At 55.8% G+C, this 15,556-nt stretch overlaps 1 protein-coding gene across 1 annotated transcript; it reads left to right on the top strand.

Moving 5' to 3' along the window:
- The first annotated feature begins 501 nt into the window (after positions 1 to 501).
- Positions 502 to 3,235, top strand: LOC104559026 (zinc finger protein 239). The gene is made up of 3 exons (XM_062000424.1): positions 502 to 587; positions 1,649 to 1,711; positions 2,373 to 3,235. The coding sequence occupies exons 2-3, from the start codon at positions 1,657 to 1,659 to the stop codon at positions 3,233 to 3,235; spliced, it is 918 nt and encodes a 305-aa protein (XP_061856408.1). The 5' UTR covers positions 502 to 587; positions 1,649 to 1,656.
- The last annotated feature ends 12,321 nt before the right edge of the window (positions 3,236 to 15,556 follow it).

Raw genomic sequence — 15,556 nt, 5'->3', positions numbered from 1 at the left:
CTGCGAGTGCTGTCTGGCTCCGGCACTGGTGGAGATGGTGATGCTGGAGACCTCCATGAAGATGTGCTGTTGCAGGGAAGGCTGCTAGTGTTGCGGAGCAATAGGTGAGGTGCTGCAGTTGAGAAGTTGTCTGAGGCAGTGGGTTCCGTGTCTTGGTTGAACTCAGGGTGCCAGCACCTGGAAAACCTGATGGCAGCCCTGTGAAGAGGCTCACGGGGAGGTGGGAAATCCGACCAAGCCTCATGGTGGCTGTGCCCTGCCCCTGCCCGCGTCCTGCCCTGTGTGTCCGTGCCTCCGCCTGCATCCCACCCCTGCATGTCTGTGTCCGTGCCCCTTCCTGCATCCCGCCCCTGAGTGTCTGTGTCCGGCCCCCTGCCTGCATCCAGCCCCCGCGTGTCTGTGTCTGTGTCCGTGCCCCTGCCCACATCCCGCCCCCGCGTGTCCGTGTCCGTGCCCCTGCCCGCGTTCTGCCCCCTCGTGTCCGTGTCCGTGCCGCGTCCACGCCCCCCCGCCATGTCTGGGCGGGGCAAGACCGGGGCCGGTTTGGGCTGAAAGGCGCCGGAATCGGGGCTGCAGAGAGGCCGGAGGTGAGGGGGAAGCGGTTTGGGGGTTAAAAAGGAGAAATATGGGGCGGGAAGTCGGAAGGGGAAAAATTAATTAATTAATTAGGAGGGTGATGTCTTGTGGTAAAAAAGGGGGAAAATGGGCCGGTTGTTCTCGGGCTTGGGGGTGTAAAATTAATTAATTTGGGAGGTGATGTTTTGGGGTGACAAAGGGGGAAATGGGGCAGCTGTGATCAGAAATGGGGATGGAAAATGAATACATTTTGCAGGAAACATTTTGGAGTGAAAGAGATAGAAAACAGGCCAGTTGTGCTCAGAAGTGGGGGTGAAATGTTAATGGATGTGGAGGATGATGTTTTGGGGTGGAAAAGGGGGAAAATGGGCCAGTTCCCTCCAGCCATGGGGCTCATTTGGGGAGGAAAGCACCTGGTGTTGGGAAAGGGTGGGAACGGTGCTGGGGGGGGGTGGGTGGTGGTGAATTTCTGGAGCTTATTTTAAATTTTGAGGGGTTTTAAAACATTTGCTTTAAAAATTATTTTTAGGGAGGGTTAAAAATTTGGGGGGGTCTTATTTATTTATTTATATATTTAAAATTTTAGTTAATTTAGGTTTTTTTAGAAATTTGGGGGGATAATTTTTTATTGCAGTCTTTAGGGAGATTAAATTTGGGGAAGGTTGTTTAACTGCTTTGTGGTTTTGACATTTTTAGAAGTTTTAGAGTTTTCTACATTTTTAAAATTTGGGGATATCCAAAAAAAGATTGTTTTTAAAATTCTGGATTTAAAACTATTTTTAGTTAAAAACATTGTTTTTTCTAAATTTTGGGGGTAATTTTTAATCTGTTTTTTAATTGTTGGGGGGTGTTTTTAATTTATTTTTTACAATGTGAGGGAGTATTTTTTCATTAATGAAGTTTTGTTGTTGTTTTTAAAAAAATAATTAGTTTTCAATTTAGTTTTGTTTTTAAAAACATTGAGGGGTTAATTTTTTAAAGATTTTAAACAGTTTTGGGATTTACAACTTGATTATTTTGAGGTTTTGACCATTTTATTTTCTGGAGTATTTTGTCCACTCTCCCTCTGCAGATGCTGCGATGGAGGCAGGAGAAGGGCTGAACCCCATGGAGGGGCCCCACAGGCCCCACACAGGTGAGGAAGGGACACAGGGTGGGGTTTGGGGGGAAAAAGGCCAAAAATGAGGACAATGTGGAGTGAGGCGAGGAGAGAGGCTCTGAGAGGACACAGGGTGGGGAGCAACCTGCTGCACCCTACAGCAATCCACAGATCACCCACAGATTCCCCACAGTGACCCACAGTGACCCACAGATCCCCTGTAGCCCCACAGCGACCCACAGATTCCCCACAGTGACCCACACATCCCCTGTAGCCCCACAGCGACCCACAGATCCCCCACAGTGACCCACACATCCCCTGTAGCCCCACAGCGACCCACAGATCCCCCACAGTGACCCACAGATCCCCTGTAGCCCCATAGCGACCCACAGATCCCCCACAGTGACCCACACATCACCTGTAGCTCCACAGCGGCCCACAGATCCCCCACAGTGACCCACACATCCCCTGTAGCCCCACAGCGACCCACAGATCCCCCACAGCGACTCACACATCCCCTGTAGCCCCACAGCTACCCACAGATCCCCTGTAACCCCACAAAAGCCCGCCGATCCCCCACAGTAACCCACAGATAAGAACATTCCCTGCACTAGCCCCACAGTGACCCGCACATCCCCTGTAGCCCCACAGTGACTCACAGGTCCCCCATAATGATCCACAGATCTTCCTCCTCCAGGTGCCACGTTTTCACCCCAAGTGGCCGCTGAGCCCCGGGACTTCCTCACCCCACTGGGCTTGCTGGGTGGCAGGCGGCCACCTGGGCCACCACACCCCAAGCCCTTTCGCTGCGGGGAATGTGGGAAGAGCTTCAGGCAGAGCTCCAACCTCCTGGAGCACCTCCGGACCCACAGCGGTGAGCGGCCCTACACGTGTGGGGCGTGCAGGAAGAGCTTCGGCCGTAGCTCCACGTTGACCGAGCACCTCCGGACCCATAGCGGGGAGCGGCCCTACAAGTGTGGGGCATGTGGGAAGAGCTTCACCCGCAGCTCCACCTTGACCGAGCACCTCCGGATCCACAGCGGCGAGACCCCTTATTCCTGCCCTGAATGCGGGAGGAGTTTTGGGAGGACCTCAAACTTGGCCAAACACCTCCGGACCCACAGTGGGGAGAAGCCCTACGGCTGCCCCGAATGCGGGAAGAGCTTCAGCCTCAGCTCCAACGTGCTCAAACACCTCCGGACCCACAGTGGGGAGAGGCCCTACAAGTGTGGGGTGTGTGGGAAATGCTTCAAGAAGAAAACCCACTTGAGTTCTCACCTCCGGATTCATAGCGGGGAGCGACCCTACAAGTGCGGGGACTGTGGCAAGAGTTTTGGGCAGAGCTCTACCCTCTTAGAACATCAACGCACTCATAGTGGGGAGCGGCCCTACAAGTGTGGGGCCTGCGGGAAGAGGTTTGGAGTCAGCTCCAACCTGGCCAAGCATCGCCGGACCCACAGCACCGAAATGCCCTATAGCTGCGGGAGATGTGGAGAGAAATTCCGTTACCGGCCCCAGCTCTCCCGGCACATGAGGGGACACCCTGACGGGGACTCATAGTGGGGGAATGTCGCCATGGAGTGCGAGGTTAGGGGAGCACGTCGTAGACTCACACAATCGCTTCAGTTTGAAAAGACCTTTAAGCTCCTTGAGTCCAACTCCTCACCTCACACGGCCACCCACATCCCTCAGCACCTCAGCTACACGGCTTTGCAGTATCTCCAGGGATGGGACTCCACTACCTCCTGGGCAGTCTGGGACAGGGGCTGACAACCCTCTCACTGAAAAAGTTCTCTCCAATTTCCAATCTAAACCCCCTCTGGAGCAGCTGGAGCCTATTTCCTCTTGTCCTGTCATTTTACTGGGGAGAAGAGACAGACCCTCAAAGCCTCCTGTCAGGCTGTTGCAAACGGTCTCCCCTCAGCCTCCTCCAGGCTGAACACCCCCAGCTCTCTGGGCCACTCCACATCAGGCTTGTGCTCCAGACCCTTCACCAGCTCTGGTGCCCATCTCTGGACATGCTCCAGCACCTCAGTGTCGCTCCTGAAGTGAGGAGCCCAACACTGAACAGTGCCCAGTACAGGGGGCAATCACTGCCCGTGTCCTGCTACCATACTTTCCTAATGCATGCCAGGATGCCATTGACATCTTGGCCACCTGGGCACACTGCTGGCTCATGCTCAGCTGATTAACACCCCCAGGTCCTTTTCTGCTGGACAGCTTTCCAGCCACTCTGCCCCAGGCCTGTAGCATTGCCTGGGGTTGTGGCCCAAGTGTAGGACCTGGTCATTGGCCTTGTTGAACCTCATAGAACTGGCCTCAGCCCGTTGGTTCAGCCTGGCGAGGTCCTTCTGAAGAGCCTTCCTGCCCTCGAGCAGGTCTATGCACCCGCCCAACTTGGTGGCATCAGCAAATTTACTGAGACTGCAGTCCATTTCCTCATCCAGATCATTGATAAAGACATTAAAGAGAACAGGCCCCAATACTGAGCCCTGGGGAACACCACTGATGACCTGCCAACAACTGGATTTAACTCCATTCACCACCACTCTATGGGCCCAGCCATCCAGCCAGTTTTCCACCCAGTGAAGTTTTCTTCCATCCAAGCTATGGACATCCAGTTTCTCCAGGAGGATGGTGTGGGAGACGATGTCAAAGACTTTGCTAAAGTCCAGGCAGATGCATGCACAGCCTTTCCCTCATCCACTAAGTGGGTCTTCTTGTCATAGGAGGTCAGGTTAGTCAAGCAGGACCTGCCCTTCATAAAGCCATAAAGCTGACTGGGCCTGAGCACCTGGTTGTCCCGTACATGCTGTGTGATGGTGCTTGGGATGATGTGTTCCATAATCTTCCCCAGCACTGAGGTCAGGCTGACAGGCCTGTAGTTCCTGTCACATTGGCCAACCTCCAGTCTCCTGGGACCTCCCCAGTGAGCCAGGGCTGCTGGTGGATGAGGGAGAGTGGCTGGGGGAGCACTTCCACCAGCTCCCTCAGCACCCTTGGGTGGATCCCATCCGGCCCCATTGACTTGTGCATGTCGAGGTGGAGCAGCAGATCACACACCATTTCCCTTTGGATTTGGGGGCTTCATTTTGCTCACCATGCCTGTCACCATGGGGCTGGATACCTGGAGATCGAGTGGTCTTGCTATCAAACACTGAAGCAAAAACAGCATTAAGTACCTCAGCCTCTTCCTCATCCTTGGTCACTATGTTTCCCTCCGTGCCCATAAAGGGTGGAGATTCTCCTTAGCCCTCCTTTTGTTGCTAATGTATTTGTAGAAGCAATTTCTATTGCTTTTATAACAGTGCTTTTTTTTTTCCTATTGTTTTTATAACAGTGGCCAACTATAACAAGTTTTAATTGGGCTTTGGCCCTTCTAACTTGCTGCCTGAATAGCCTCACAGCATCCTCATAGTCTTCAAGAGTTGTCTGTCCCTTCTTCCAGAGGTCATAAGCTGTCTTTGTTTTCCTGATGTCCAGCAGAAGGTCTGAGTTCAGCCAGGACAGTGTGCTGTGGGTCGCTGCTCTGCCTGGAGAGCCACACAGTGTTGGGCTGTGTGACCGAGCGCAGCGACTGCAGCATGTGAGGTCCTTGCAGGTGTCTGCGTGTCTCCTTGTTCCGAGACAGTGGGGAAACTGATACTCTGTGTTTACTGGGCCCCCAAAGGTCACGGGGAGATGGTGATTCAGGGCCGCTGTGCATCGCCTTTCGTGCCATCTCGGCGTTGAACTTCAGCATTCCCTTCTGCCCCCACTCATCAGTCTCCTCACTGCTGCTGTCCCTCTGTGTTGAGGTGGCCCTGTGCTGTTTTGGGGGTCTTGCAGCATTTCCTGCTAGCCCAGAGTGATCTCTAGAAAGCCTGGCCAGTCCCTGGATGTAGCTGTGAAGCTCTTGAACCCACAGCTCTGCCAGTTCCTGGAGTTAAGGCCTGGGGTCTCTCATACAAGGGTCAGCTTCTCACCCAACGTGTCTTGTTCCCACCTCTTAATCTCTGCTCCCTCTTTGAATTCAATCATCCCAGCGTGGAAAAGTAAAATACACACCCAGGTGATATGCTTAGGGTTTAATGCCTGAAGTGGGCTCTCTCCTCTCATTTTTTGACAGGAGCAGGGCGCCTGTTCCGATTGCTGCATGCCCACCCTCATGCTTCTGTGGAAATTGGCTCCGAGTGCCTCTCTGATGGAGGAGGATGGCGAGGCTCCAGCTGTCTCAGGGTCAGATCAACAGGTTGAGAAGGGAAAAGAAGTTCCTGCTGATTCTCCTTCGAAGCACGTGTCTGACAGATCCCTCGGGTTTGAAGGCTTCCTTGGGCCGCCTGGGAGCATGCGATCATCTGTGGTTCTTTTTCCCTGCTCCCAATGCTTTGTCTGAGGACAAGCAGCCTTCCACCCTTCTCCCGTCTAAGGGGAAGGCTAAAACTCTGTTGTGCTTTGGATCCCTCACAAAATCATCCCTGAGGTGCCTCCTGGCCTCCTCCTGCAGCATGTTGGGGTGGAGTGGGCCATGAAGCAGCAGCCTTGTCCCTCTCACGTGGCTCAGCCCCCTCCGCAGGGCAGCACACCTGCATCTTGGGTGGCACTGGTCACCGGTGGGCAGTAGCAAATAGGTATGAGTGGGAAAGATTTCAAGAGAATATCGATAAAAACAGGGGAGCACTGAAAGATAAGAAGGGAAAAGGTGTCACTTGTGTTAGCACTATGTTGAAAGGCAACATAATAAAAATAATCAGTTAGAAAGTGAGACCAAAGAAGGAAAGGCAGAAACATTGGTTTTAATGTCCCAAAATCAACAATGGGTACAACAGTTGAAAGGTGTTAAGGAAAAGTCTAAAAAAATTGGAAGAGAAACTAGAATTTGTCTTACTAAAAGAAAACCTAAACATTGATATTACCACCTGAGGATTGGGATGGTGACGTTTGGGACAGTCCTGATGAAAATGAGGATGACAGGAAACAGGTCCCCAGTGAGATGTTTGAGCCTTCAGCTGATTCAAAAGGGGAGATTTCTGATTTTAAAATGAGACCCTTAATGAAGATTGAAGTGGCCAAAGGACCCCAAGGAGGTCAGAAAAGGAACATGGTCAGAACTACTCCCTGGGATCCTCACCAGTTGGCAAATTTACAGTGAAAAGATGAGTGAAACCCAGGAGAATCTGAAACCAAATGAGGGTCTCTCAGGAGGTGACCAAATGTTGCCGGACAGTAGCGAGGCAGATGGATACTGGGGACCTGGGGTATTGTTAAATCTAGGACCTATTTGTCTGCCCTCGTTTGGTAACAAGCAGAGTTGTGTATTGGGCAGGAGAATGCGATGCTATGTAAAGGGGAGATCCAGCATCCATGCCCATGTGGTCACTTAATGGATTATCCAGTGCTGTCACAAAAGCAGCTGCTCAAGGGAAATGCAGAGATGACTGGATAGAGACATTCCAGTCTCCACTGAAACAGATCCCAACCTGTTAAAACCTCTGTTGCAGGGATTGGGGAGGGGGATGGGCAGCAACACCAACAACGTATTTGTTGAGCTGCTGAGGTGAAATCAGAGAGGATGTGTCTCATAAGGAAGCAGTACCAGACCCTCAGGCCCTGAGGCACCCATCCCCACCTGGGGAGAATTCCTGCATGATACAGTAAATCGTGCAAGAGAAATGGGTTGGGAAGCACATGCCTGTGAACAAACCCGACCTCCCGATAAAGGTCTGAAGACAGGGCCCCCCCCCCGAACATCTAGTGAGGACTTTTACCCTGCCTGAGATAAAAAAGAGGCAGGGACCCCCTACTCATTTATGAGAGCAGCGGAATGAGTGATGGAGAACTGCAATAGCTCTGGGGATTCCCCGTGAAGCCCTTAGAGGACAATTCTAGCAGACATGGTGAAAGCAGTAAAGCAGGGAGGAAACAGGACAAACCAACAGCCTCCACACATGGACATAAACCAAATCCCTTGGAGGAAGTGGAGACGCACAAAGGAAAAACTGATAGGCACCAGGCAAACTTTGGGCCTCAGCACGTGGCAAATTATGGCCTATCAGTGGTCTGATGAAGAGGAGCCTTGTATTTATTTATCAGTAGAACCTAAGCAACAGTCCTTGAGATTTTTAATTGATACTGGAGCACAAATATCATTAATCACTCCAACTGACATGGAAAAACTGAATATTTGCCCTAAAGGAAAAAGAGTTAAATTGACAGGATTTAATGGGAAAAGGGATATAATTGGTACTGCAAAAGGTTCTCTGTGGCTACCTGGGGAAAAAAATGTACCAGTTCCAATACCGTTGCAGTAGCTGAACCTGAACTTGGACCTGAACAGGAACGTGAACATATTTTGGGGTATGATGTCCTTAAAGGAAAGGTTTGGCAATTACCCAATGGGTGTGTCTGGTCATTTGGATCTAAACATCCTGGGTATGATAAACTTAAAGGAGGAGACAGGAGGATTAACTTTGTAAAGACAGTTTCTGTTTTGCCTCAGTCTGCTGTTCGTTATGGTCCCACTTGGAGAGGAAGATAAAGCCAAATTTGCTTTTACCTGGGAAGGGGTACAGCCTACTTTTAATGGCTTGGCACAAGCATACAGACATTCCCCTGCAGCTGCACAGAATGCATGAGCTGAACCCAGGCAAGTAGAAATTCCGGAAGGGGGGCAAGTCTACCAACGTGTCAATGATGTGTTGATAGGAGAAAAGTGTAGTGAGGGAGGCAGCAAAAGAGGTGTGGAATTAATTAAATGGTGAGGGAATAGGAGTGCCCTCTGCCCAAATGCCAAGGCCTAGCTGAAGAGGTAAAATTTCTGGGAACTTGGTGGGTTGCTGGTCAGTCTGTTATCCCAGAGAAAGCCACTATGAAATTGGACACTATGTACACCCAACTAACAAAAGGGAACTTCAACAAATTATGGGTACCTATGGATATTGGGGAAATGGTGCCCCTGGATTTTTATAATAGCCAGACTCACTACAAAGAAGAAATCAGAAATGAGACTGACTTGATATCCACAGACAGGTTCTGCATAAACTAATGAGAGAACTAAAAACAATCAATCTCTTGGACCTATCCACCTCAGCAATCCTATGATAGCTGAATGGGACTTTGTTGAACATGGCATTTACTGCAATATGTTTCAAAATTATCCCTTATAGAACCAAATGGATATTGGGATTCCGTTCCAAGGAATTAAAGGATAATGAGAAAAGGCACACATTGCAAAAAGGACCTACTTTCCCTCACCCCAGTCCTTAAGCAGGGGAAAAAGTACTGTGACTAGTTCTGGGCTACCCAGCTAAAGAGAGACAGGGAACGATTGGAGAGAGTCCAGCACTGAAGCCCGGGGGGACGCTGGAGACCGTCCCGGCGCTGGGGCGCTCCGACACCCCCACGGCCCCGTGTCCGGCACCGTGCTCCCGCCCTGGCCCGGCGCCTAGCAGTCTGGGCAGGTGCCACACAATGCTTGTGTCCATGGGCAGCATTAGATCAGCAAGTAACTGGAAAGGAGCTCTGCAAAGGGACAACTGGAAGTGGTTATTATTACAGGCTCAATCCTGACTGCTCTACATAGAATGGGTCAAAGCTCATACTGATGATGGGCCTTTACAGACCTACTGGAATAGCAATCCTAATGCCACTATTACAGGGCTGTGTAATTGGTTTTCCACCCTCCCTACTCCAGATTTGATACAAAGTGAGAACGGGTCTCATTTTACCAGTGCAATGGTACAGAATCAGGCTAAAAAGGAGGGCATCAAATGGATCTTCCATGCTCCTTACTACCCCCATACCAAAGAGCAAGCCAACAGATTATTGAAGTGCTGTCTACAACCACGTGAACCTGGATGGGACAAAGGACTCCCTTCTGTGTCATACCAGATAAACAACTGCTATGGGCTAATGGCTAGTCTTGTAAGCAGGGCCTCTCTGAGAACTGTGTTCCTTAAACCGGACCCAAATAATTCAATTGGAACCTTTCAGGATGCCTTGAAGGTGGGACAACCAGTGATGGTTAAACTCCCTGAGACTGGAATTAGAGCAATGACCTTAACAGAAGGCCAAGGACCACTGGCTTGGGCAGCCACTGATCTAATGGCCATCAACACAGAATCGGTTCCAGATGGATATATCCTTCGCCTTCACTTAAGAAAATTAACCCCTTCAGTGTACCCCACTGAGATGTTTATTGCTGTGTTTGCAGCAGTCGCCAGGGACGTTGTTGCCACGGGCAGAATGCTGTCCCGTGTCGTCACAGGCAGTGTGTGAGGTCACAAAGGCACAGAGGTGAGGAAGCCCTGCCCAGCGATTGAGCTGGCAGTCTGAGGCCAAGGCCCGCGAGAGCAGGAGGAAGGCTGCAGATTGGCATCCCTCCCTCCCTCGCCAATTGCTGAGGCTTTTCGGGGCTCCCGTTGACCCGACCAAGCTGCTAGGTTCCGGGCAGAGCGAGAGCAGCCACCATGGTCATGCTCGGCCTGTTTGAGCTGCTGGATGCAGCCATCAGCGTGCCCAAGTGCACAGTTGATTTAGCAACGTTGCACAGGCTGCTGCGGGCCATACTGCTGCAGCTGGGCCCATCCGCCCAGGAGCAGCTGGAGGGGCAGCTGTGGCAGAGGGCAGATGAACGCCAGGGCCTCTCCGCTGAGGCTGCCCCCTGCCCCCCCGCTGCCCAGGCCGCGGCTGTCCCCCAGCACGTCCTCACGGAGGCGGACAGGGAGCAGGCGGCACAGTCCCACGTGCCAGAGTATAGCCGGGAGAAGAAGGTGAGCTGCTGCCGGTGCCCCTGGGGGACAGCTGGGCCCTCGGCCCCTCCCTACCCCTCTCCCCATCACCCCACGGCCCTGGGGGGCAGCCAGTAGGAAGGGCACCAACGGGAGAGTGGGACGGGTGTCCCAAGGGGGAAGCAGGGGAGCTGCCCTGGAACCACCCCCTCCTCTGCCAGCGCAGCGCGGGAAGGGCAGGAACAGGCACTGCAGCCAGGCTGCTGCTACAGAGGGAGCTGCGTGCGGCAGCAGTACCCAGGCGCTTCTGAACCTGGTCTCTGTCAACGTACACACGTGGGTGCTGGGAAGGAGGGGAGATAAAGATCTACCTCTGCAATACAGCCCTGCCCAGTGTCCCTTCCTCTGGGCTCATGGTAAATTGTGCTGCTCCTCCTTCTCCCGTGTGCACACTGCTGCCTCTTCTCACCCCACTGCAGAAGCTCCAGGACTCTGTTGGCGGCTTGTACAGCTTCATGGCATCTCTGGACAGTGACGTGGTATGGCCACAAGCATCCCGGGAGGGGGCTGCATCCCTGGGGCATCCCTGCATCCCCCAGTGCACCTCTGCATCAGGCCATGGTTGCCAGTGATGCTGTGGGTCCCATCCCACTCCTGGCTATGTGTTGGGCTGACCCCTTGATCCCTTCCTTCCCCAGCAAAAGCTGAAGGACTGCCTGAGCCTCTACCCCAGCCCAGAGGAGGTACGCAACATGATTCAGCAGATGGAGGCTGGCCCGCTGAGCGACAAAGCAGGAGGAGACAGAGGCAGACAAGGGGTGCCAGTGGTGAGTACTGGGACGTCCTGGCCGTGCGAGCAGGGCCGAGCGGGAGCACGGTCCCCAGCCCTTCCCTGCCCCGTGCATCCTACCAAGAGGCAGGACTTGGTGTGGGCAGAGCCAGGGCAGCTTCTCGGCTGACAGACAGGCAGGCAGGCAGGCAGTCACACAGCTCCTCTGTCGGCTGTGCCCTGGGCAGCCTGCTGCAGCCCCTGCATGGGGCAGCCCAGCAGCTGACCCCCTTGGGGCGGCCGCACAGCCTGGCTCAGCGCTGGGCAGGACTGTGGTTCCCTCCTGGGCTGGCAGGGGGAGCAGGGCACAGAGGAGGGACATTTTGGCCATGCTTGCGGGAGCCGGGGGAGTCTCTGTGGGGAGGGCACGCTTTGGGCTGTCTTGGGGTATTGACTTTGGCTCCATGGGACGGGGTTTGGGAACAGAACGGGATTGGGGGGGGGGGGTCTGGCCTTGCTGCTGCACTTCTGCCCATTAACTTGCTCCCTTTTGCCTTCTCCTCCCAGGAGGGAGCTCAGAGCCAGTCTGGCCTCGCCAAGCCCCCAACTTTGGATACAGACACCGTGCCTGGGGCTGGCTCAGCACTGGGGCTGAGGGAAGCGGAGACAGAGCCTGTGCCTGGCACTAGCCAAGGGACCAGCAAGGGCACTCCACGGACACAGCCTGACTCCCTGGGAATGCCATCAGGAATGCAGGGACCACCAATGACCCCCGAGAAGGAGGCAGGTGCTGCTGCAGGTCAGATGGTATCTGATAGCAGCACCCAAGGGGAACAGCCAGGAACGTCTGACACCCGGACCACCACCCTGCAGGCACAGCCACCATCTCCTGGTGTCCAGACCTCCACCCTGGGGGCACAGCCACTATCTCCCAGCTCCCAGACCACCACCCTGGCGGGACAGTCATCATCCCCTGACATCGAGATCTCCACCACCCTGGAGGCACAGCCACCATCTCCTGGCTCCCAGACCTCCACCCTGGGGGCACAGCATCCATCCCCCAATACTCAGACCACCCCCCTGGGGGCACAGCCACCATCTCCCGACACCCAGACCACCACCCTGGGGGCACAGACAGCACCTCCAAGAGGGGCAGTTTTGGACACAGAGACCTCTTACCCTGGGCAAGAGTCATCTGTGTTCTGGAGGTCCTCGGGCTCCAGCAGCCCCTTGGACCTCTACCCTGAGATTGTGGAGGCTCTGCAACGGGTGGAGAAGCTCAGCAACCTCTACGGTGCCCTGGAGAAGGAGATGGCCCAGCTGCAAGCCACCAAGTTGGACTCCCAAGCGAGAGGTGGGAGCTCTGGGGGTCTGGTGGAGAGGCGTTGGCCTGGGGACACCCTGGGTCGGGAGCTCATTGTGCTCAGAGCCTGATCCAGAGGCCAAGACCCCATCCCTGACAGCATGGCCCTTTGGGCCTCATCCTTCTAGACCAGGAGAGCAACGGCAGAATCCTGGCTGAGCTGCAGGACAAAGTGTCCTCCCTGCAGGGCCTGGGCAGCGACCTGCAGGACAAGAAGGGAAAGGTGAGTGTTGCCTGAGGGGCTGTGGCAAAGCCAGGTGGTTGGGCAGGGAGGGGGCTGCCAAAGGGTCCCGGCGCTGGGACGATGCCGGAGGCTGTGCCCTGCCCTGACTGTGCCACTGCTTCCATTCCCAGATCAGGCAGCTGGAGGAGGCCCTTGGCAAGCTGGAGGTGGCTGGGACTGAATGGAAAGCAGACCTCAGCAACCAGATCACCCTGCAGCTGAAGTAAGAGGATGGGAGAGGGTTTTGTGCCCCGCAGAGTTGCAAGGGAGCCCGGGAGGGCTGGGAGCATCCCGGTTTGGGGTCAAGGGATGCCCCACCAACAGGGGGCTCAGTCTGCCCGTGTCCCCATTTCACCAACCAGGTCCAGGCTGCGGGAGGTAAAGCAGGAGCTGAGGGAGCTGAGGGAGGAGCAGAAGCAGTTTGCCACGGTTGGCCAACTGCAGGAGCAGGTGAGGGGCAGCACTTCCAGGGCCTGCCTGCTTAGCGGGGGCTCCTGGTGGGGGTCCTCGCCGTGGCCCCGAGCTGGCTGGGGCCCTCGAGCCTCCACAGCACCTGGGCTGGCTGCCCACATGCACCTCCTCTCAGAGCTGATGCTTTCCTCCCCTCCTGCAGCTGGCCCAGCTGCGAGCAATGACAGAGAGCGCAGGGCAGGAGCGGGCAGAGGCGCAGGTAGCGCAGCCCGGCGGCCGCAGCGACCTCAGCGCCCAGCTGGAGCAGCTATTCCAGCACCTTGAGAAGATGCAGGAGCAGGTGGACTCCTTAATCTTGCAGCAGCCCCTGGGCAAGATGGAGAGGCAGCTGCCAGGGAAGGGCCAGGTAGGGAGATCCTGGCACCGAGGGCTTGGGAGTGGTGCAGTGGTGCTTGCTGTGATGTCGGTCAGAGAGCCCCTTGCTAGCCCCCAAATTTGCTTACACAAGTCAGCAGTGCGGAAGGAACCCCGATTCACATGTCCTGCTGGCAGCAACAGCCGCAGCCACCGGCCCCGCGGCCCAGGCCTGTCCCTGCAGGGCACCCTGCACCCCTAGCACAGCACCAATTCTTGTCTTCCTTCCTGGAGCAGGATGGGGAGCTGCTGAAGCGCATGCAGGATGACATTGTGCAGCTGCAAGCAGCATGCAAGGAGACCAGGTCTTTCATGGGCAACCTCCAGCAGAAGGAGGAGATGCAGGTTGGTAGCTGAAACCCCTGTGGAGTCAGAGCATCCAACAGGCAGAGCCCAGGCTGGGGACCACAGGGGATTTGTGCCCCTGCCAGCCCGCTCACAGCTTCGTGGAGGTTCAAAGTCCCTTTCCCAGAGGTTTTTGGGTAGAGGAGGGGGAGCAGGGGATGCTCAACTGCCCAGGAGGCAGCCCCGACCCTGCCACGGTGCCATGGGATGCTTTCTGTGTTGAAAGGCTGTGTTCCAGGCCCTGGAGAGGCTGGAGGAGGAGAAGGCAGATAAGGAAGATCTGCTGGGCATCGATGTGGTACGTCCTCAAGGGGCCCCAGCACTAGCCAAGGGGGGCCTGAGCAGGGAGGCGAGCTCGGCTTGTCCCTTGGGTGCTCGGTGGCAGAGCCAGCTGGGGGCAGGGAGGGAGGATTTCCAGGTGGGTTACCGGTCCCTGGCTGGGTCCCCGACTCTCCCGGGTCCCTTTGACTGGTGGGCCTGACCCTAGGGGAGCAGCGGGGTAAGCGGGGCCACAGAGCCCCTTGTCCCTCTCCTCCTGCCACTTCTGGCTCTGCCCATCATACCCCTGTCCTTTGCCCACCACTCTCCTGCCTTTCCCCCTTGCCAGAAAGGGTACAAAGCCGCCCTGGCCGGCAACGTCAGCTGCACCCAGTTTGACGCAACCATGGAGCGGCTGGAGGAAACAATGCAAGATGTGCTCAGCCGCGTGACGCAGCAGGAGCAGGGCTGCCAGCAGCTCCAGCAGCAGCTCGCCGAGGGGATGGAGGCCAAGGTGAGACAGAGGTGGCTCCAGCCTGGCACCTCCAGGCCTTGGCAGCCTCAGGGTCCGCTGTTCTTGGCCGTGCCCTGAGGCCCTGGGTGTCCCAGCCTGGGGCAGCAGCCTGAGGGCGCGCATCTCTCTGCAGGTGGACCGCCTGCAGCTGGAGGCCTTCTGGAAGCAGCTGGAGCAGCAGTGGAAGAGCCTCCAGCAGCAGCTGCAGCGGGCAGCTGCACTGGAGGGGGGTGACGATGCGGCGGGCACGAAGAAGTGAGTGCGGTGCGGATGGCAGTGGCCGGGGGGCAGCACTGCCCCGTTCCCTCGGCTGTCCCAGCCTCAGCGAGAGGCACAGGAACCCCCTGTGCTGTGTTCCTGGGGACTGAGGGTGCCCGTGGGATTAGCTCCCATGGTGGTGCAAGTGCCCCCTGGGCCCAGACCGCCCTTTTCTTCTTGCAGGCAGCCCCACGCCCATTTGCATTGCCTGTCCTGCGACCGACCCCTCTACATGTGTGTGCCTGGCCCGTGAGTAGCCACAGCGTGTCGGGGGGCTGCGTGGGGGGGACGGGGGAGGTGGGTGCTGGCGATGCCCTGCTGGTGGGCAGCAGGGGGCTGCCGTGGAGGCTGAACTCGTGGGGTTTGATGTGCTGCCCCGAGCCCGGGCTGGGTCGTTTGTCCTCCGACAGCCACTCACTCGCATCTCCTGCCCTCCCCAGACTCATCACGTCCCTCCCAACTCTGCCACCTCTGCCCTCTTCCCCTGCCAAGCAGCCCCGTGCCAGCCCAGAGTCAGAGGCAACAGAGCCACAGAGACAAAGGTAGGGGAGCCGAGACGCCTCAGCCAGCCCCCGTGTGCCGGTGCCCTTTGTGCAAGACGCAGGGACCTGCCACGGC

This window comes from Colius striatus, chromosome 7, assembly GCF_028858725.1.
Source record: "Colius striatus isolate bColStr4 chromosome 7, bColStr4.1.hap1, whole genome shotgun sequence".
NCBI lineage: Eukaryota > Metazoa > Chordata > Aves > Coliiformes > Coliidae > Colius > Colius striatus.
This window is presented reverse-complemented; position numbering and strand designations above follow the sequence as displayed.